At 37.3% G+C, this 22547-nt stretch overlaps 3 protein-coding genes across 3 annotated transcripts; 1 reads left to right on the top strand and 2 right to left on the bottom strand.

Moving 5' to 3' along the window:
- The first annotated feature begins 5210 nt into the window (after positions 1-5210).
- Positions 5211-6161, top strand: LOC118664321 (olfactory receptor 52A5-like). Its single transcript, XM_036324306.1, has one exon. The coding sequence runs from the start codon at positions 5211-5213 to the stop codon at positions 6159-6161; it is 951 nt and encodes a 316-aa protein (XP_036180199.1).
- Positions 6162-10817: 4656 nt separating this feature from the next.
- LOC118664064 (olfactory receptor 52K1-like) lies at positions 10818-11762 on the bottom strand. Its single transcript, XM_036323958.1, has one exon. It carries the CDS (start codon positions 11760-11762, stop codon positions 10818-10820), a length of 945 nt encoding a protein of 314 aa, XP_036179851.1.
- Positions 11763-19167: 7405 nt separating this feature from the next.
- On the bottom strand, positions 19168-20112 carry LOC118663004 (olfactory receptor 52M1-like). The gene has a single exon (XM_036322233.1). It carries the CDS (start codon positions 20110-20112, stop codon positions 19168-19170), a length of 945 nt encoding a protein of 314 aa, XP_036178126.1.
- Between the last annotated feature and the right edge of the window lie 2435 nt (positions 20113-22547).

Consider the following 22547-nt stretch of genomic DNA (forward strand, 5'->3'; position numbering starts at 1 on the left):
AGGGAACATAAGGAAGATTGCATGTAGGTGGATGAAAGCAAAGTGGAGATTGGATTATAAACCAGTTAAGAATATGAGTCTCAGGGTCATGCTTCAGTAGGAGGGGTTTGAAAGGAGGCATTTCAAAGGTGTGTCAAACTAGATTCACAGAAACAGTGAACAAGGCTTGCTTAAGGCAAATATGTCTTTTATTGAAGACGTTATATATTCCATGGTGACTACCCATGGTGATAAGGTGATGGGGATGGGGGTTGAGACACAAGTAGGAGATGGGGGTGGGGGAGTTAAAGTGCTTAAGCCAAGGCCTTTCCTAGGGTGTCCACAGCAAAGGCAAGGTAGAGAAGGGTGAACACTTTAGGATTAGCTAGTCTGAATAATTTGGATGGACCTTGAGTATAGGAGTGGCTTCTACTTGCCTGGTACCTAGAATGATTAAGACAGATGACTACTGCCTCCTGGAGTGCATGGACAGATAAAGGGGGTATGGATTGGTTTGTTTGCACTGCACAGCTATGCTCCTGGCTGGGACCTTTGCTATCTCTAAGAATCTTCTAGCCCAGATAGGGAGGGGCAGTCTCTCCCCAGGGAGAAAGGTGTTTTAAGATGTCAAAAACCACAATATACAAAAAAAATTACATAAATATATATATATATCTGAAAGTGACCCATAATTTGAGATTTCTTGGTTCTTATTTCTTGGAATCAACTCAGAGGTACTAAGTATTTCCTGGCTACCTGCCCTCAAGCAAGGGTTTTCTTTTTCCCATAAAAGAGAGCTGGGTTTCAGCAGTGTAATGACCTCTCTAGGGCAAGGTTTGAAAATTGCACTGGGATCATTAAGATCCTAAAGCCAAGAAAAGCAACAGCTAATGACAGTCCATGAAAGACACTTAGTAGCTAATACCTTTCAGAATCCAAAGCCTGGCAGAAAAGGGCTCTTCCATCCACTGATTCTACATTCTAGCCAGCTATCTGTTTTTCTGGGTAAGTTTCTTCTCCATGAATTGGGGCCTGTGTACTGCTCATAGTTTCTAAATGCAGCAAATTTTTAAAAATATATTTTTATTGATTTCAGAGAGGAAGGGAGAGGGAAAGAGAGATAGAGCAATCAATGATGAGAGTGAATCATTGACTGGCTGCCTCCTGCAGGCCCCACACTGGAGATTGAGCCCACACCCCGGCATGTGCTCTGACCAGGCATTGAAACGTGACCTCCTGGTTCATAGGTTGACACTCAACTACTGACCCACACTGGCCAAGCTAATTGCAGCAAATTTTGACAGAAGTGGAAAGTGCAGTGAATTAAATAATCTTGATCCTGCATCTCTCAGTCACAAACTTTCCTTTGGCATGTCACCTTTTTCCTTCTTATGCAAGTTATAAGAAGATAGATTATACTCATGTCATTTAGCGATAGAAGAGATGCAAAGATGATCTATTACTATCTTCTTAATTATATTTGAAGAAAACTCAGAACTGGAACATTCCAGTTAATTAGTGGCAGAGCAAGATGAAAATAAGGTTTCAGCTTCCTTTTCTAAAGTTTTCCTACAAAGTAGCTCTAATATTGCTTAGTTTATTAAAAATAAGAGGAGATGATCTTGTGGTTTGGAAAGTGTGTGTGTTTGCAGTTTGAGCAGGAGAACTTTAAAAAATATAAGTCAAAGCTAGAAGCATCCTGTTATTTAAAGAGCTTTGGTGTCTGGTCTTGTTGTTGCTATAACTACAACTCAGATCTTGTCCCCTGAAATACAGTCTATTCTTTATTTAGGGCATTAAAACATCATTTGTTTGTTTTTCTGTCTGTGTTTTTTTCTTTTTCTTTTGTCTCTTGTTTCTTACTTTACCCTGTATCTATCTCCACTTAAGATTTCTTTTTATTCCTTTTACTTTCTCTTTCAAGGAGTCCAGCAATAACACTTGCTGATCTGATTACCATAGAAAGACAAGTTGCATAAAATGCATGCTTTGGATGTCTTAGAAGCTATTTTTAAAAATCTAAACACTTTCAGAAAACTACTTTCCCTATTTACATGTTTTCCATCTACCAAGTAAGACTTTTACGGGGAATATGATTATTTTTCAGGTGAAGTGGCTAAATCAATTTAAATAAGTGAAATACTAGTATGTTGCTCTACCAAGGTCTCCACATCACTAGAGGTCGTTTCATCTGCTACATGAATGTCCAGTCATATAGATCAAATTGAGGACAGTTATTCTGTTCCGGAATTTTCATCATCTCATGGATTTTTGATCTTTTCTTCAGAAAGTTTCCTCATTTCTGAATTTTGTTTTAGATGTCCTTAAGAAGGTAGTAATGTGTCTCTGTCTCCACAAAAGTTATCTAAAAGTTCTGACAAACACTAGCTACCAAAAATTAAGTAAATACTTTCTTCCATACTTTGCACTGAATTTTTCATGTATAAACTTATTTAGCCCTTCCAATAATTCAATGAATTAATTGATATTATTATTCCCATGTATAGTTACGTAGGCTAAAAAAATGTGAACAAGATTCCATGTGAGATAAATGCGTAGATCCAGCATTAAATTATATTTCTAAATTCCTATCCCATGATTTTAAATACTGGCTTTTTGTTGTTGGTTGGTTGGTTTGTTTTTTATGGGAAATCAGTCAGATGCAGCCACAAGAAAAGACAGAGGAAAGGCTTAGGAAAATAAGGTCATTAAACCAACAGGTCCTAAAGACAGGAGGCATAGCAGGCATTGCAGGAGCAAATAAAAACCACCAAGGTGATAGGGTGATGGGGGTGGGGGTTGAGACACAAGGAGGAGATGGGGGTGGGGGGGTTAAAGTGCTTAAGCCAAGGCCTTTCCTAGGGTGTCCACAGCAAAGGCAAGGTAGAGAAGGGTGAACACTTTAGGATTAGCTAGTCTGAATAATTTGGATGGACTTTGAGTATAGGAGTGGCTTCTACTTGCCTGGTACCTAGAATGATTAAGACAGATGACTACTGCCTCCTGGAGTGCATGGACAGATAAAGGGGGTATGGATTGGTTTGTTTGCACTGCACAGCTATGCTCCTGGCTGGGACCTTTGCTATCTCTAAGAATCTTCTAGCCCAGATAGGGAGGGGCAGTCTCTCCCCAGGGAGAAAGGTGTTTTAAGATGTCAAAAACAACAATATACAAAAAATTACATACATATATATGATATGTACATATATACATGTATACATATATACATATATACATATATACATATATACATATATACATATATACATATATACATATATAAGGTGATATATTATATATTTATATAAATAATGTTATATATTTTATATTATATACTTATATAAAATAGTATGTTATATACTTTATATTATATAACATATACATATATTATATAATTAATATTAATTTATATGTTATATAATACACAAACTATACTATATAGAAGAAAAGTAATTTGATGAATTCATTATCATCTGTAATTGTGTACTTGGAGCTAAATTTTACTTTTATTCTTACATTGTCAGACAATTTATAAATAATCATGTAGGACATATCATCTTTTATATATCAAAGCTATGACCTTTGTCTGTTCATGTCACAATAACAAGATATATCTATATTTATTACCGTCACTTCTAGAGAAACCACCTTTCCTAATCTCATTTTATATGGTCAGCAAAGGAAATTTCTTTTCACAAAATTTCTAATTGTTTTAGTATATATCTCTTTATTGCCTTAGATATAGTTTATTGATGAATGCAGCTACTAAAGCTCACATAACAAAATCTCCTTCTCTTCATCAACTTTTAAAGTATTTTATTACATTGGGGACATTAAAGTTATACCCAAGTGTATATATTCCTACTGACTGTGAACCTGTTAATTTTTTTCTATAATTTTACAGCAGTAATCCCTCTAGTTTCCCTTTAAAGAAAAATATACAAAGTCCCATTTACAGTGGTACTCCCTATTCAATGTATTTGGCTACAACAAAATCATAAAGAAGATAAAACTTTTGAATGATGTTAAGCTTGTAGAATGGTTAATGAAAAAGAAAAAGGGGTATATAAAGTTTCTTAAGCGTTAGTGAATAGATTTCTAAGGAAAAAGTTGAAATGTTATAAAAATATCAGAAGTTTGAAGTGAGTATGAAGTGAAACGATATAATAAGAAATTTCATTTCAATTTATTTTTATTGCCAACTCATAGCATTAAAATGAAAGAAAGCACCTTGGTTATGTTGAACTTCATTATAAATAGTAGCATGGCCCATAGCCAACCCTACCCTTTTGTATCTGAAACACATTAATATCATCAATATATTTAAGCTACAGGGTTTAGCCAATAGGTCAGTTTATATATGTTATTATTCTATCCTAATTGATTGTGCCTTTAACTCAACTGACTTTTTTCCTATCTTCTCAATTTTTTGTCTCATATAAGATCTTTGAGTACTTACATCACCTTCTACCCCCTTCTGTTACACAACCACTGTTAAATTGAGCAAACCGTAATTATCTTACTAAATCAAATATGCTCCTCTACTATGGATAAAACTAACTCCAGATCACTTCCAAGAACCGGGATAATGAGCCTGCACATAGGCATATCAACCAATATTTGCTGAAAGAACAAACTTCTTCACTCCCTCATCTGAGAGTCAATTTGTTAAATTTGTGGGGAGGTATTTTGATTCCTATTCTAGGGAAAATGGAAAGATTTGGAAAGGCTGCCACTATCTGGGGATCTGAGCTTTGAACAAAATGAACAAGGCTATGAAATTATGGACCTAGTTCACCATTTTAAGTGTCACAGAGAAATTTTGCCTAATCTGAAGTGTGTCTGAAGTTAGGAGGTGGATATAGACAAAAAGAAAAAAGAAAAAAAAAAAGGTAGTCATCTGTGATACCACCTGAGAACACTTCATTAACCAGCAAGATCAATGCTGCTAGAATCATAATTAACATTTCTACAATTTCTAGGTGATAAACACTGTATTTACCTTCCTCACCCACAAACACCCACATTGACTTTGGAAAAAGATATCCAAGCATTCTATTCTGATACTGACTTAAATGGATTCCCAAAGATTCAAAGTTACGTGGCCACCTTTTCATTATGTTTTTCATGCTTTAGGAGAAATGTTGAGGAAAATTCCCTTCTTTCTTCCTATCCATAATTTTTTCTCTGAATAGGTAATGCTGTCAGTGAGGAAAGGATTTATCAACCTGATGGAATCGACCAACATGTCATATCTGAACCCAAAGACAGTGATCCTGATTGGGATCCCTGGACTAGAGCATGTGCAGTTTTGGATTGGATTTCCCTTTTTGGGTTTATGCCTAGTGTCTCTGCTAGGGAACATTTTCTTGTTAATCATCATTCCTATGGAACGCAGTCTTCACCAGCCCATGTACATCTTCCTGGCAGTGCTGGCAGCCACTGACCTAGGTCTCTGTGTAGCCATTGCTCCAAAGATGTTGGCCATCTTCTGGTTTGGCTCTTGTTCCATGGCATTTGATGCTTGCCTTACTCAGCTCTTCTTCATTCATGCCTTGCAGGGTATGGAATCTGGCATCCTGTTGGCCATGGCCTTTGACCGCTATGTTGCCATCTGTAATCCTTTGAGGCACACATCCATCCTCACACCTTTCTTTCTAGTTCAGTTGGTACTGATGGTGGCAATCCGGGCAACGGTGCTTGTTGGGATTTTACCCATTCTACTTAAACGACTGCAACTTTTCCAGTCTGTGGTTATTGTCCATTCCTACTGTGAGCACATGGCTGTGGTCAAGCTGGCTGCAGAAGATGTCCATATTAACAAATCATATGGGCTCTTTGTAGCTTTTGCAATTCTGGGATTTGACGTGATCTTTGTCTTCATCTCCTACATTCTAATTTTTCAAGCTGTTTTTCATCTTCCCCAGAAAGAGGCACGACTTAAAGCATTCAACACTTGTACTGCCCATATTTTTGTCTTCCTGGAGTTTTATATTCTTGCCTTTTTCTCCTTCTTCAGCCACCGTTTTGGACATGTGTCACCCTATGTCCATATCCTATTGTCTACCATCTATCTTCTTGTGCCCCCTGCCCTTAACCCCATTGTCTATGGTGTGAAGACCAAAGAGATTCGCAGGCGGGTTGAACAGATTTGTACTCTGAAGCCTGACACCCAAGAGTGATTCAAAAATAATAAGAAATAGGAAATATATGTATTTATTTGTTTAAGATGAAAACTCCTTGCACTATGTATACGTGTGCACTATGTACAAGAATCAGTGGTGGAGGAGGACTCAGTGCCTGACATCTGAGAGGAAAAGAAGCCTTTTATCCAGACCTGGATTCTTCTTCAAACACTATTAGCAACTGCTTGAAGGACTCCCAGGGAGAACTTTACAGCTGGGGCCAAGCAATCAACAGAACTTTGAGAAAAAAATAAAATAAAAAAGCATAAGCTGTTGTTTAAAGCCACCAAATGTCGGGTTGTTGTATTACACAAAAATATTTAAATATAAGGAACAAATGGTGAAGAGTTGGATTTTGCAGTAACAAAGGTCTAAAGCTTGCAGCGTTTACTTTAAGAGTGGATGGACAGAAGCTTAAAGGGTACCAATGTTAATGAAGGCTTTAACTCAGTGGTTCTCAACCTTCTGGCCCTTTAAATACAGTTCCTCATGTTGTGACTCAACCATAAAATTATTTTTGTTGCTACTTCATAACTGTAATGAATGGTAATTGCTACTGTTATGAATCGTAATATAAATATCTGATATGCAGGATGGTCTCAGGCGACCCCTGTGAAAGGGTTGTTCGACTGCCTAAGGGGTCGCGACCCACAGGTTGAGAACCTCTGCTTTAAATAGAGTGACAGCATTGTTACTATGTACCAGAGAATACAGGGATCTGTGCTTTGTGGTGGTGGAACAATTGACAAAATTATCACCTTTTTTAATGCAGAAAATAAAAAAATATATATCTAATGAACATTTCAAGAAAATGTTGAGAGAACCACATCTAATAAGATGTATAGAAAAAGATGAGTCAAGTAGGATTCATAAAAACCATACAGGTTTATGATATTTCTGAGTTTGAACATAAAATGGTTTCTCATTTACTTTTTTCTAGGCATTATCTCCTCTTCTTTTTTAGGACACAAAGTTTTCTTTAATTATTTTTTTGTGGGGGAAGGAACACCACATTTCAACTCAATTAAGAAAAACATTTTTATTAGTACAGAGGTTTGTTTTTGTTTTTGTTTTTATACTCATCATGCCAAGAATTTATGGGGAGTGGGTTCCAGTAGCTCAGGCTCATTTCCATGGATTCTCACAAAGTGTGCTTCTCTGGGTGGAGCAGGCTGACTCTTCAGTTGAACCTGATACACTCTTAAAGTAAGAACTGGCCTCTGGAAAAACCAGTATGCATGTTTTAAGATTCCTTATTATTCAAAAATACTGCCAGGTTAAGCTGAAAAGGACAGTGACAGCTCAAAATAAAAAGAATCATTTGATACAGACCATATCTAGCCTCGTAGCTTCTGCTTTTATCTTTTGAAGCCTTGAAACACCTGGTAAGAAACCCTGGCTAATTTTAGGGGGAGAGCCCAGGGAAGGAGTACTGAAGCACCCGGCTTGTCAGTGAAGAAGCCTAGTGAATGATGTCCATGCTTAAGAGCCTTCTGAGAATCCAGACACAGCCCCTTTGTGTCATGCAACCATGTGAAGACATAAAGTGAGAATATAAAATGAGCCCAATCAACACCACACATGTTTCGTTTGTTACAAAGCAAAAGCCAATCATAATGATTGGGAAGGGGAATTGTATTTGAGGGAACACACTGGCCCACTGAAGCTGAAAGAAAATGTCCTACATAATATTCAGAAATGGAGTTGAAGAGATTTCACTAAGAAAGTATCCCTCAATAGAGAAGAATGTTGGCCAATCAAACGCAATGCTTTTTTCCTCCCTCCTTCCTCCCCTTTCTTCCCTTTCTCTGTCTGTCCTTTCTCGTCCCCCTTTCTTTTGGTCCTGTCATCTTTACTTCCTTTCTTTTATTTTTAGCACATAAGCCAAATGTATAAATTCACACATTCTTTTATATTTGTGCTGCTTCACCAGAGAAGTTATTTGACCTACTCAACACATCTTTATTAAACTTATATTATATGCCATGGAAATTCTAGGTACTATGAAAACAAGTATAAACAAAATACTCATTTTAATGTAGAAAAAGAATATGCAGATAGGCAATTGTCATATTGTGTGATATGTGTTATGATTGACAAAGGAGAGGGGACATTGGAGACCATTGAAATGAATGTAACACAGAATACAGAATAAAAAGAGGCAGGAGGTTAGGGAAGGAGGAAGTGTTGCCTAAGATGAGCCCTAAAAGCTGATAAAGAGCATGTGGTTGTTGAAAGGGTTCATCAAGAAACAGGGTTCTAACTCAGCAGGGGCTAACAAAAGTAAGCTCCTTCTGCAAGCCTAAGCCTGGCACAAGCATGTTCCCCTTGAGTGGTTATTTTACAGAAATTTCTGAAGTTCATAACTCCTAAACAGCCCCCAGAAGCAAGGACAGCGGGCGCCAGCAGAAGGAAAAAGGGCAAGGCTGTAAAACTACAGCTGGGGGCCAGGTCCCAGATAGGACTGTCAGCTGAAGCCCCGTCTGCAGCTCCCCCTGAGTACATAAAAAGCCTGCTCCCTACCCATTCACCACTGACTCCTTTCTTAGACACAATTAACCTGCACCCAGGTGCCTTGAATAAATATCTTTTTGATTACACTGAGCCTTGAGTCAGTTCTGTGCTACCAGGATCCAACTCTGAACCTTTCAGTTGTAGCATTCTGAGAGGAGTTATTAATGTATTTGAGTAAATTTATGTATCTTAAAATTGGTCCAGCCAAACTGTGAAAATGTTAATAGTGTTTTTGTATATTTATGGATATAATGATATGTACATCAGATATATGTACGCACACATGTTTTTGTGAATGTATAAATATGTATAAACATGAGTATGGTAGTGGTTAGAGAGAGAGGAAGAGAGAGTGATGTTTATAAACAAATAAGATGATTGGAGGTATGTATCTGGAATAAAAAGCATGTATATTTGTGTATGGGTGTATGAAATAAATATCACCTGTGTCATATATGAACTTTGGGGATAGAGAGATGGTCATAATTTACATGCAAATATCCCTTGGTTTATGAGCTGGTGTTTAATAGCATTTTTAAAAAACTAAGACAAGATTTTAAGATCTGCTTATGTGTAGTGCAAAAATCAATTTATGGGCATGGCCCATGCCTTTCAAGAAATGTCAGTGTAAAAGGAATGGCAAGGCATGCAGATTAATATCTGAAGTTCATTTCAGATCATGCACAAATAAATGTCAAAGAAACCTAAAGTGTCTAGCAGTACAGAAAATGACAGGTTGGTGTCATGTGAAGACAGGCATTAAGGAAAATAAACTGAAGAAAGTGTCTCTTGAGATGGGAAGAGTTTTGACTAAGAAAGATCAAGAGAACATGCCTCCCAAGTAGCACAAAGAATGAGGTAAAATAGCAAGGGATGTGCAGCATCTTTACAAATAAAGCAGTACGTTTCGCCAAATTGATGCTTATATTGTGATTTAGCAAAAATAAAGTACCTGGATATGCAGACTGGAGTTAAGTCATGCAATTACTTGGATGCCATGCTATGAAGTTAAGACTTTATCTTGAGAATTAGGCTGCTGAAGATTTTAAGTAGACAAAAGAAGATATTTGGGAATACAACTCCAGTTGCAGAGTTAATAACAACTTTGATATGATAAAAATTGGATATATGAAAATTAGTTAGAAGAATTTTACAGTACAGAAATCCTAAGTGATAAAGTGCAAGACAGAAAAAAACATAGTGGAAATGTACAGAGAAATCTTGGTGATTGTTTGGATGAAGGGAAGAAAATAAAAATAATTAAGAATATCAAGGTTTTAAACTTAATTTAACTCAATTCAAATGAACAAAAACGGGGAACATAGAGGGGTAATCTAGCTGACACAGAGATTAAAAGCTTAGTTTAGAAAGACTTAAGCTTAAGATGCATGTGAAGAGTGGTTCACAAGGCTGTTATAATGTGTTCTCTGGAAGACAGACATCATTCATGGTTTAAGATACAGATTTGGGTGACTTAAATTTGTGAAAACAAATATAGGTATGTAGAAGGAAAAATGTGAAGCTAGAGAAAGGGTAGATTTAGGTTCTCTCCCTCTTCCCCCGATGCTTTCCTATCAAATTCAGTCTACTATATATTGGTTCCAGATTTTGACACTAATAGTAACTCTCTAAAGAAGAATCTTCTCTATTAAAACCCTTCAGACATAAAAGATCTTTACTTATTGACATAAGCATGGACATTAATACATATTTATTTCCATTAGGATTACTTTCCATATTATATAATTCCATAAATGTGAAAGAAAAATCATTAAATAAAAATAATCTTAGGATAAATAGTTTTGCTCAGAGGTCTTGATACCTAAATTCATTGTTACCCCATTTGGAATAATGTGCTTCCAATTTATGTTATGTAATGTGATCAGATAAACAATAAAATTAAAAACAATGTGTTTTCCTATGTTATTACTTACATCAGCCTTTGAAGAGGTTTCTGATCATGAGGGTTTCCCAACAACAATATTCTGATGAAAAGAACTTGTCTCAATTACATTCCCACACTAAGTCCTCCTCTTGCTTTAGTTTTCCCTTTTCCCATGAAGCCCCAATATGGCATGATTTATCTCTACCTCCAACCTAACATGATTTCCAGCTCCATATCCCAGGTCCCTGTCTATCTCAGTCTCCTCGACAGTGCAGGATCCGAAGCACCCACTCCCGCGTTTGCTTGGTCCGGGCTCCATATATCAAAGGGTTGATCATGGGAGGCACCAGGAAATAGAGATTGTCAATGATAATCTGTAGATGGGGAGCCATATGATAGCCTAAAATCTGGGCCAGAACAGAAAAGACAACAGGAGAATAAAAGAGAGCAATGACACAAAGGTGAGAGCCACATGTGCTGAGGGCTTTGCCCCGTGCCTCCCAAGAGGGTATTCGAAAGACAGCATGAAGAATCAGCCCATATGACAGACTGATAAAACACAGATCAAATCCCACAGACGCTACGATAACCATGAGGCCATAGACAATGTGGTCAGAGATGTCTCCACAGGCTATCTGCACCACAGCCATGTAGGCACAGTAGGAGTAAGCAATGACGTGGGTTTGGAAACGTTCCAGTCTTTTTGCTAGGATGGGTGCTGGGGTCAGCACTGTCACTGCCCTTGCCAGGACAGCCAGTGCCATCTTCACAAGCATGTTGTTAGCAAGGATAGTTGTGTATCTCAGAGGGTGCCAGATAGCCACAAATCTGTCAAAAGCCATGGCCAGGAGGATCCCAGACTCCATGACATAAAAGGAAGGAATGAAAAACATCTGGGTGAGGCAAGCATTGAAGCTGATTTCTTTGGCATTCATCCAGAAGATCCCCAGCATGCGGGGCACAGTGACACTGACCAGGGAGAGGTCAACAACTGATAGCATGGCCAGGAGGAGAAACATGGGCTCATGAAGACTCTTCTCCACTCGGATGATGCATAAGATGGTGGCATTGCCAATGACTGTAATGACAAAGACCAAGAAGAAAGGCACAGAGAACCAGCCATGGGAAGATTCCAGACCAGGAATTCCAGCCAGGACAAATGTCAGGGGCTGAGGAATGGAGCGGTTGCAAGAGGACATCCCTACCCTGAGCTCCTCCAAGGGCTGATTCCTGAGGAGAAAGAAACAAGGGACATTTTGAAATCAGTGTATATTTCCATTTAAAATACTGGGTAGTACTTTATGGTGGCAGTCATAATTAAATTATGCCAACTAATGATCAAATAAATGCTTCTGCAACTTGTAGTGAGAGAGAAGATAATCCTAGGCTGTAAGAGGAAGAAATAGTCTCAGGGATTAATTCTCAATAAAGACATATCAACTTCATAGTTTAGATTGTGGCTCTGATCCCACTTAATATTCACTGTGTGAAATCCTATAGGATTTTTTTCTCAGATAGCAGGGCCTGGCAAGAGACCCAACATTTTCAACATTATCGGTAAAAGCGAGAAATCATGGCTTTCACTCAAGATGAGGAAGCTGATTTTTATCATCCCAGGGTCCTCAGCTCTTGAGATTGGCTGTGGTGCTTTGGGATTCTCTGGATTATTTGTTGATTTTTACAAAGAACCTCAGAAACCTGCTGATCTTACACCTGACACAATTCTGGAGAAATAACAAATATTTTGGATGACAAAGGTGGAATCCAAAAAAAGCCTCAATAGATAATAATTTAGTATTAAAGTTCCAGTATTTTAGTATTAAAGCGCGATGGGGGAGTGGGTAAAAGTAAAGTTTAATGGGGTGGCATATATATGTGAATTCATGTGGTTTTGTATGGGGAGCATAGTTCAGGGATTAATTGTAATACATATTTCCATAGAAATGAGACTACTGTATTTGCTGAACATTTTGACCTACATAATTATTTTGAATAGAAATTCATATTTACAAATTATTTGATGTTATAGATTAAATAGTATATTTAACAGATTAAAAGTAAAAAAAAACCAAAAAAGTATATAGTAAATAAAATAAAGGAATAGAAATACAGCTTTTTTGTTATTAATATGATTACAATTAAATTTTACTATTAAAGTTTAGATTCCAGATTTTGTTAGACATGGTTCAACTATATAATATTTAAAAGAATCACATTGAAGAAATTTTTCAATAAAAGTTTAACATAATTCTTAAAAGTTTATTTTAAAAAATGTTGCAGAGCTGTTTGCAACTATAATTATATACAAATTGCTATAGCTTGCTTCAAAATCAAGTTTAAAACATTTTCATTTCCTGTAACCATATACAAAACTTAAACTGAAATTAGGATGAAACAATACAACAGAAAGTTGCTTTAAAAATAAAAGTATAGTAATATTAATATTGTGTCATTTTGTTTTAATTGTTGATGAACTTAAATTATTTATCTCTTTTAGTAATTAATTTATTCTAAATATTTAAACACCAAAATAGAGTGGCATATCTGCTAAAATCCCACATATATATATCATATAATTGATATGTTCAGATCTAAGTATGTCATATATCAACTGCATTTGGTAAAAGGCACAGCATAACTGAATGATAGGTTGATCTTCTGGAAATTAACTTGGTATAGCGATAATAGCAAGATCTTTGAGATTACACATATTTGAGATACAATCTCAGCCCTGCCACTTATTTTGAACACACTCAGATGTAATTTGAACAAATTGTTTAAGCCTTTGAACCTCATTTTTTCATATCAAAAGTGGGATGAAGCTTACCTTAAAAATTGTAATGAGGATTAAATCCATCATTGAATTCCAACATTATATAAAACATACAATATTCTTGACATAATTTTTTGAATATTTTCTTCTTTTAGTATGAAGTACAAAGTTTAAGTGAAAGATGCAAAAAATAATGTTCTTTTTTGTTTGTTGTTTTGTTGTTTTGTTTGTTTTAATCCTTACCCGAGGATATATTTTTTTCCATTTTTTAGAGAGAGAGAATGGGAGAGGGAGAGAGAGAGTAAGGAAAACATCGATTGGTTGCCTCCCACAATCTGGGTATGTGCCCTGGTTGGGAATTGAACCTGTGACCCTTCAGTGCAGAGAATGATGCTCCAACCAACTGAGCAACACTGGCCAGGGCATATTGTTCTTTTTGTTTTTTGGGGTTTTTTTTGTTTCTTAGAAAGAACTGTAAGTAGGATAAATTAATAGTCTTGAATTGACAACATAAGAAGAAAGATTTGATGGCCCTGGTAATGTTATCCTCAAATATTTTTAGATTCATTATATTCTTGAGTGAAAAAAAGAATTTAGTATCACCAGAGAGAGATACCTGACCAAATAAAAATATGCTAAAAATTTTAAAAAAGTGAATTTTAGCTCAACAGGGAAAATAACCCTATCAAAAACTCAAACAGAAAAGATACCCAGTGGGACCAGAAGCTCATTATCAGGTAGAAATTAAATGATCATCAATCAGGAATACAGTAGATAAAATTCCCCATATGGTGGTGGCAATAGGATATTATTCGCACTTTAAACAACATGGTAAATTTTTGCCTGAGCTATCAAAAATAATTGCCAGCAACATCAATATCAACATTAATTTCAAGTTAAGAGACCATCAATTTAGGTGTAAAAGTTAGAAATATACTTATTCTTTCCTAAAGAATGCCACTGGGTATTCTAAAAATTGCAGAACCCAACCATGGACTTGAAAGGGTTGGTGCTTGGTATTTAGGAATCTCCTTTTCCTACATAAATTTGCATCCCAGGATTTTCGACTCTTTTCCCTCCCTCTTCTTCTCCCTTTTCCTAGAATAGTACCTGTAGATAGTTGTGAGTCTGACCACAGTGGGACTGGGACTAGCAAAGTAACTGTCCACATGAAGTTCAGACAAGATCTGTTGATGTCCAGAATAAGATGAAGTGTCTGAGCTGAAGGCAGATTTATGCTGGTTTGTCACTGCCTCCTCTCCTCCCTCCAGGGTCTCTAGGGGCCTCTCTGTTAGCAAATTGTTTGACTTGGCTTGAATATTCTGGGGAACAAAGCCTAGAGCCAGTTATTGAGGATAGCACATGTAGTTAAAGGGACAGAAGGAGAGTAAACTTTGGGTTGTGAGCACAGAATGGAGTATACAGATGTTTGTACTATGAAGTTATACATCTGAAACTTATATAATGTTATTAACCAATGTTACCCCAATAAATTTAAAATTTAAGAAAGCAGGTGTTTGGGAGCATTATAGAACTAATTTGTGTGTGTGTGTGTGTGTGTGTGTGTGTGTGTGTGTGTGTGTGTGTGTTGTGAGAGGTGACGCGTATGGCTTAGGTACTCTAGGAGAAGAGTAAGGGCTGAGGAATAATTTAATATGAAGTTAAAGAAACTTAGGATAAAAGAAGGCAGAAATGTTTACAGTTATAATTATATACAAATTGTGCAGTTATAATCATATACAAATTGCTTGCTTCAAAACCAATAGTTTAAAACGTTTTAATTTCCTGTGACCTTGGCAGCTCCATAAGCAAAACAAAATGAAATTAAGTCTTAATTTCCTATATGCAATTATAATCCAAAAAAGCTGGGAAAAAATGTATCCACTAAGCTAATTTTATTTATTATTATTTTTTAAATATATTTTATTGATTTTTTACAGAAAGGAAGGGAGAGGGATAGAGAGTTAGAAACATCGATGAGAGAGAAACATAGATCAGCTGCTTCCTGCACACGCCCTACTGGGGATGTGCCCGCAACCAAGGCACATGCTCTTGACTGGAATCGAACCTGGGACCCTTTAGTCCACAGGCAGATGCTCTATCCACTGACCCAAACTGGTTAGGGCAGCACAAAATACATTTTAATAGACTAAATTAAAGCCATTGTTTGGTAAGTAAACTATATAACAGAAACACAGAGAGTTGAGATTAAAGTAGGAGCAATGGAGAAGATTTAGAAAAAAATATTGCACAATACCAAGTTTAAGGGAGACTGAGTTTCAGGTTGTACCAGGGCAAGTCACACAGATCTGGAGCTGAAGCTGGAGGGGGTTGGAACTGTAGGAATTGCCAGAAGTAAATCCCTGGGACTGGAGACCTGTTAGTGATCTCTCTCTCTCTCTCTCTCTCTCTCTCTCTGTCATTTGTTTTGTAGAAGCTCTACATTCAGATCTCAGGTCTTCTTCAGCCAGAGCTGCTCTGTCTGTAGGTGTAAATTCATTGTGTTCCTGGGACGAGGTGCATTCAGGGTCTTCGTATGCCTCCATCTTGGACAAGACGCCCACAAGGATCTTTTTAATACACAAACCTGATTATGTCACTCCTGTGCATAGAACTTACATTGACATTGTCTAGTTTTCAGTATAAATTTGAGAATCATTAGCACACCCTACACACCCCTGATCACTACTACCCAAGCCTTACTTAGCAACTCTTCATTTCACCCTCTATTCCAGCCCATGAAATGGATTTCCTTCAGTCCTTTGGATGCATGATACCCTTCCTAGCCTAAGCTCCACACATGTTCACACATCCTGTTCTCTCTCCCTGTAACATTACCACCCCGTTCAGGACCTTTCTTTCTTTCTTTAGCTAGTTAACTCCCAATCAGCATTTAAGTAAATGCCATTTTTGAGGGAGCTTTACTTAATTCTCCTAGACTAGATAAAAGCCCTATGTTATGTGCTCTTATAGAATTATTACTTGACAGCATTAAATATCCAGTACATTTATGCATTTGAATATCACTCAATTATATCATTTCCATGAGGATACAAACTCCCTGAGACATGAAATTCTCTTTTGCCCACTTCTTCTCAGAACTTAGCACAATCTGGCACATTTTAGCCACTCCATAAATTGATTTTTGTTGTATGAGTATATGAACAAGTTGCATATCTCTTTTATTTGACTAGAATTTAATTCAGAGCTTTTGAAGATTTAGTTTTGTGACTATTATTGTTAAACATTCAAATTTGAGAGCCATTGGTAGATAGCTTATAAGTATTAACTCCTTAGTTCATATTATTTTCCAAATGTAACATATAAACAATTCTGATAATTGTCAAGGAATCTATACTAATAAAAGGGTAATATGCTAATTAGACCAGGAGATCTTCCAGCAACCTTCTGGGGATTAATGGCGGAGTGCATGCAGGCCGGGTGGGAAACGTCTGCCTCTGCTCTGCCATTGATCCCAGCGCCCCAGCAGGGTGGGCAGGGCCTCCATGTGGGTGGGAATCAACGGTGAGCCCAGGCCTGGTGGGCAGGGCCTCCCTCTGCGCAGCATTGATTACAGAGCCCTGGCAGGGTGGGCAGGCAGGCAGGGGGTGAGGGGGCAGTTGGGGGTGAGCAGGCCAGTGGGGGGCAAGGGGTCTGCTGAAGGTGACCAGGTAGGCAGGGTGGGGGCAGTTGGAGGCAATCAGGCCGGTGGGGGGGGGCAGTTGGGGCAAGCAGGCTGGCAGGCAGAGTGGTTAGTGGCAATCAGGCAGGCAGGCAGGTGAGTGGTTAGGAGCCAGTGGTTCCGGATTGTGAGAGGATGTCCCAAATTAGAGAGGGTGCGGGCCAGGCTGAGGGACACCCCCCGCCCCATGCACGAATTTCGTGCACTGGGCCACTAGTGTATTATAATTAAATTCCATAATTCATGGTACTCCAAATAAAAAGAAAATACAGCCAAAGGTCTATCTTGGCAGTTCATCTTCAGGAAATATCCAATATAATGGCAATATTCCCAAAGTTTACATTTCCATAATGATTCTCTTCTCTTTAGCCTAAGAGAGATCTGTCCATACTCCTCCTGTCATTGTCATTTTTCTCCATTATCTTACAAAAATATCATCATTAGTCTAGTCTTTATGATTTTAATTCAGCTAGTATCTTAATTATAACTATCACATAGTTAGGAGTTCTAACACACAGGACACATAAATTCAAACATCTTATAGAATCATTCTTTCCTTCAGAAGCATTCATTGAATTCATGTGTTCATAGATACTGAGAGGTATTAGTGATAAAAAGTAAATGGAGGATAGTCTTTATCGTAAGTATGGGATTGAGTACTTTTGTGTTTATTTAAATTCAGGCAGCACCACTTAATCAACATGTGACATTGAACAAATTATTTAAACTCCCTGAGTACAAATTTCTCATCTATGAAATCCAACTAAAACTCTGATGATTATGGTGATAATATATGCTTGTATGTGTACATTGCACATACATGTCTGACAAAGTGTGGCATATAATAAACCTGCAAAATTACACTTGTTATGGTGATCCAGTTAGGTAGTGTTTATTAAGGTCTTCTATGTGGCACTAGTATAAGTGCCTTTCCTATATGCTTTCACTCATTTAATCCTTAAAATTCCTATAGGGAAGGAAATCTTATGATCCCCATTTTATTAATTATGACAACAAGGCCCAGAGAGTGACTGGATATACAGAGAGTAAGTGGCAGAGATAAAGGATGAATCCAGGCACTCTGACTCTAGAATCAGTGCACTTAACCTCTAACTATAAGAATTTAATTGTAAAAAGACATACCAGGTTAACTACAATATATAGTGACATTTTTCACAATAATGGTAGGGACAGTTTTTAGTTAGTTTTACTTGAGGAAATAAAATTTCTACTAACATGGGGGAATTTAAACAGGTGATGTACCTTGAAGTATAACTAAGTTTTTTGTAGATAAGAAGGTGCCTGGACAAAGGGAAGCATTCTAAGTAAAACCATGAAGATATAAAGAAACTTATTTTTTGGATGAAGGTGGGAGTCTTTACAAACAAAGCAGAGTGTGCAAAGGATGCATAAATATGACAGGAGAAACAGCAGAAAGGTAATTCATAAAGCTGTATTTTATTATAGTAATCTGTGAACACGATTATTGCAATGTGGAACTTTTCTACATTTCTATTCTTGTGAAAATAATAGCTAAGTATTTCTTGTACTCAGAAGACATGAATCTTACTATATTGATTCGTCTATAGAATATTGAGTGATCATTATTTTTCATTTGGCAACAGTTCCTGTGGAATCCTTTGAGGTTCTTATGAGTTTATTTGCTTTTTTAATCACTACCTATTGGACAATACACTATTACCATCCACTCATATAACAGAAGGTCGGTAGCAGCAGGGAGCAGAAGGGAACCCCTTTCCAATTTATCAAGTTCTAAGTAAGCTCCCTAAAATTCAGATGTACACAAAATGAAATGTGCCTACTAGTTTCATTAGAATTGGGAAACTTCTTGCCCATCAGCAAGAAGGTATTTGGAGATGTTTGAGATTTATTGGCTGGTACCATTGTGCTGCTGCTCTCTGTCTTTTGTAGATGGAAACCTTTTTAGGAAAAAAGTTATCTTCCAAGATCATCACACCAAGCCTGGCAACAAATGAAAAATACACCTGGAAGACCCTTCCCCATTGAAATCTGATAAAAAGTCTTATTTCAGCAGAAGAAAATATCATGTTTATTATGAGACAAAATAAATTATTTGTACTCTTCCCTTTAAGTTCTGATACTGTCTCTGCAAATAATTTCAGCACAATCAGGCAAACTTTATCCTTAGAAAACTAAGGACATAGTCTCGAATTTTCTTGGTCCTAATACCATACACAATGGGATTAAGAAAAGGTGGGACCAGAAGGTACATATTGGCAATAAAGATGTGAATCTGAGGGGCCACATTGTGGCCAAAGCGGTGAGTGAGGAATGTGAAGACAGCTGTGGAGTAGAAAACAAGGATGACACAGACATGAGAGCCACATGTGCCTAGAGCTTTAAGACTTGCTTCCCGTGATGGAAGACGAAAGACTGCACGGAGGATTAGAACATAAGAGATGACAATAAAAAAGCCATCACAAGAACCAATAATAGAGGCCACACTGAGGCTGTAACGTTTGGTGGCTCCTGTGTCCACACACGCCAGCTTCACCACAGCCATAAACTCACAGTAGGTGTGGGCAATTCTTCGAGTCCTGCAGTAGGGCAGCTGTTTGAGCAGGATGGGATGTGGAGAAAAGAAAGCTACACCACGAATCACCACAATGATACCCATTATAGTGATGTGAACGTGGGTGAGAATGGTGCTATGGCGCAGTGGATGACAAATGGCCACATAACGGTCAATGGCCATGGCCAAAAAGAAGCCTGATTCCATGGCAGTAAAGCTGTGGATGAAGAACATTTGGGCCAAGCAGGCATCAAAGGCAATGTCATGGGCTCCAAGCCAGAAGAGACAGAGCATGCGGGGCAGCGTGGACGTGGAGAGGACCAGGTCAGTGACCGACAGCATGCACAGGAAGAGGAACATGGGCTCATGGAGGCTTCGCTCTGCCCTCACCACAGCCAGGATGGTGACATTCCCCACCACAGCCACTATGTACATGGAGCAGAAGGGAATCCCAATCCAGACATGCAGGTGCTCTAGTCCTGGGATGCCCATCAGCAAGAAGGTATTTGGAGCTGTTTGAGATTTATTGGCTGGTACCATTGTGCTGCTGCTCTCTGACTTTTGTAGATGGAAACCTTTTTAGGACAAAAGTTATCTTCCAAGATCATCACACCAAGTCTGGCAACAAATGAAAAATACATCTGGAAGACCCTAAACATAAAAGGTTGTAATTTATAATGGGGGGGGAAAAAAACTTAGTAAAGCCCGGCAAAAACTATGCAACCAGACACAAAGGGCTTACTATAAACCAAGTCATGAATCTCACAATTTATTAGAAACAAAACAAAACAAAAACCCAACATGTCCCTCGCTGATTTGGCTTAGTGGATAGAGCATCGGCCTGCAGTCTCAAGGGTCCTGGGTTTGATTTCGGTCAAGAGCACATGCCCCAGTTGTGGACTTGATCCTCAGTAGGGGGCATGCAGGAGGCAGCCGATCAATGATTCTTTCTCATCATTGATGTTTCTATCTCTTTCTCTCTTTTCCTTCCTCTCTGAAATCAATAAAAATATATTAAAACAAACAAACAAAACCCAACATGGTTACTATCTGTGTACAATAAAATTCAATATTACTTTTTGAATTCACACTTTGATTTAATAAGACCAAATTAGCTTTTGATAGAAATGTCTGCTATCTTAAATGAAACGAATCTGAGAGTCATTTTTTTTAAAATTTATTTTATTTACTTATTTTTTAGGGGTGACTCACTCCTTAGATGAACTGTTCAGGGATGGAGGTGACCTTAGAGAGTCATTTTTAAACATAATTTTCTAGCTGATTTGTGAGTACTCTTAAGTATGGATACTCATTTCTTAGTCCATTACATGTCCTAATACTGTCACAGAACCAAACCTGAGGAGCCATGAACCCTTTCCTACTGTGATACTTTTTATAGACACACCTGTCTTCTGCATAAAAGTCTTCAAAACCTGAGGTTTGCCTCATGCCTGTACTAAGTTTCCCCCTTTTCTATGAAACATTTCCAACTTATATATCTACTTATTTTAAGCTCAGTTTTTTAAAAATGTTAATTTACTACCTCTTCTGTATATTTCCCTATGTACCTAGTTCTTAACTTTTATTTTGTGAATGAGATGCATGTACTTGGTATCTCTTTTGATTTATACATAATTAATGCGATTTCAGTTCATATTTTTTTTTTTTACAAACTACAGAAGGAAAGTAATGCTTAGTGATCCTAATATGAAAAGGACATCATCTGGAATCTTTGTAGATGTTAATTTTTAGGTGAAAAAATAATGCAACTAAATGACCGTTTTATAATCATTTACTTTGAGTTACTATGATATTTGATTGAGAGTAAAGTTCAATAATTCTTGAAAATTATCAGCTATCATAAGTAATGCTATCACTTCTGTCTTTCCCCCCCACCCCCTTGCATGTGATCATATTTATTTCCATCATAGGCTTTTTTTATGTTCTTCTATTAAAGGAATTTATTTCCAAATAAATAAATAAATAAATGCATTTATTTCCATAATAAGGTTTAATTTGTCTTATTCACACTTATTATATTCCCCCCCTCCCCGCTCCAGTTTTCTCAAGTGTGAAGTGGAGAAAACAAAAAGTTGTTGGGAAGATTAAGTTAATTAATACATGTTAACAAGTTAGTGCACTATCTTTCACAGAGTAATTTAAGAAATTAAGTATTGGGATCTGGTCATTATTCCATACATAATGTGACTCCAATAAAACATTTAAGCATGATGTGATCAAATTAGCATTTAGTATAAAAAATAAACCATCCTTTTCACCAGGTACTCCTTCCATGCCCTCCATGAGATAATGCCAAACTTTTAATTATTCTCTAGAAACAACATGCTCTTTGTGAAATTGTGCCCTTTTTCACATAATTTTATGATTGTAATTTTCCTCTCCCTCCCTTATAATCTCTTCCCTTTTCAAACTACAGCTTTCTTGTAGTATCTCGGTCAAAAGAATCTCCTCTATGACTCTGCTGAATTAACTTAGACAAAAATATGCAGGATAATTTTCTGTGCATCTTTATATGTTTTCTTACATTTGATTGTGATAGACCTTATCAAATAGTAAATTATTTAATGTTTAATAATTATTTAATAATTATTTAAATTATTTAGGAGTCATTATATATTGTTATGACTCCTGTTTTTCTTATAAGATTAAATTCTCCTCAGTCTAGAAACTGTAGCATAGGTAGGTATTAGCATAACCTAGCCCAAAGACTGGCATTGGATGATGTTTCACAAGAGTACTCTTTGCCACTTCTGTCTATCTATAATAATAAAAGTGTAATATGCTAATTAGACCGGACAGCTGAACGACCTTCCGGACTACCTTCCAGATGAAGCTGGGGCTGCAAGGGCCGAGGGCAGCCACCACAGCTGCGAGGGCCAAGCCCCTTGCACTAATTTCATGCATCGGGCCTCTAGTAGTGAAATAAAAGAGTTTCTTCTCCTTGGTAGAACTTT

The sequence above is a fragment of the Myotis myotis genome, unplaced genomic scaffold (genome assembly GCF_014108235.1).
Source record: "Myotis myotis isolate mMyoMyo1 unplaced genomic scaffold, mMyoMyo1.p scaffold_m19_p_10, whole genome shotgun sequence".
Taxonomy (NCBI): Eukaryota; Metazoa; Chordata; class Mammalia; order Chiroptera; family Vespertilionidae; genus Myotis; species Myotis myotis.

Coding starts and splice junctions, on each gene's coding strand:
- LOC118664321 (XM_036324306.1), top strand. CDS start 5,211: ATGGAATCGACCAACATGTCATATCTGAACCCAAAGACAGTGATCCTG.
- LOC118664064 (XM_036323958.1), bottom strand. CDS start 11,762: ATGTCCTCTTGCAACCGCTCCATTCCTCAGCCCCTGACATTTGTCCTG.
- LOC118663004 (XM_036322233.1), bottom strand. CDS start 20,112: ATGGTACCAGCCAATAAATCTCAAACAGCTCCAAATACCTTCTTGCTG.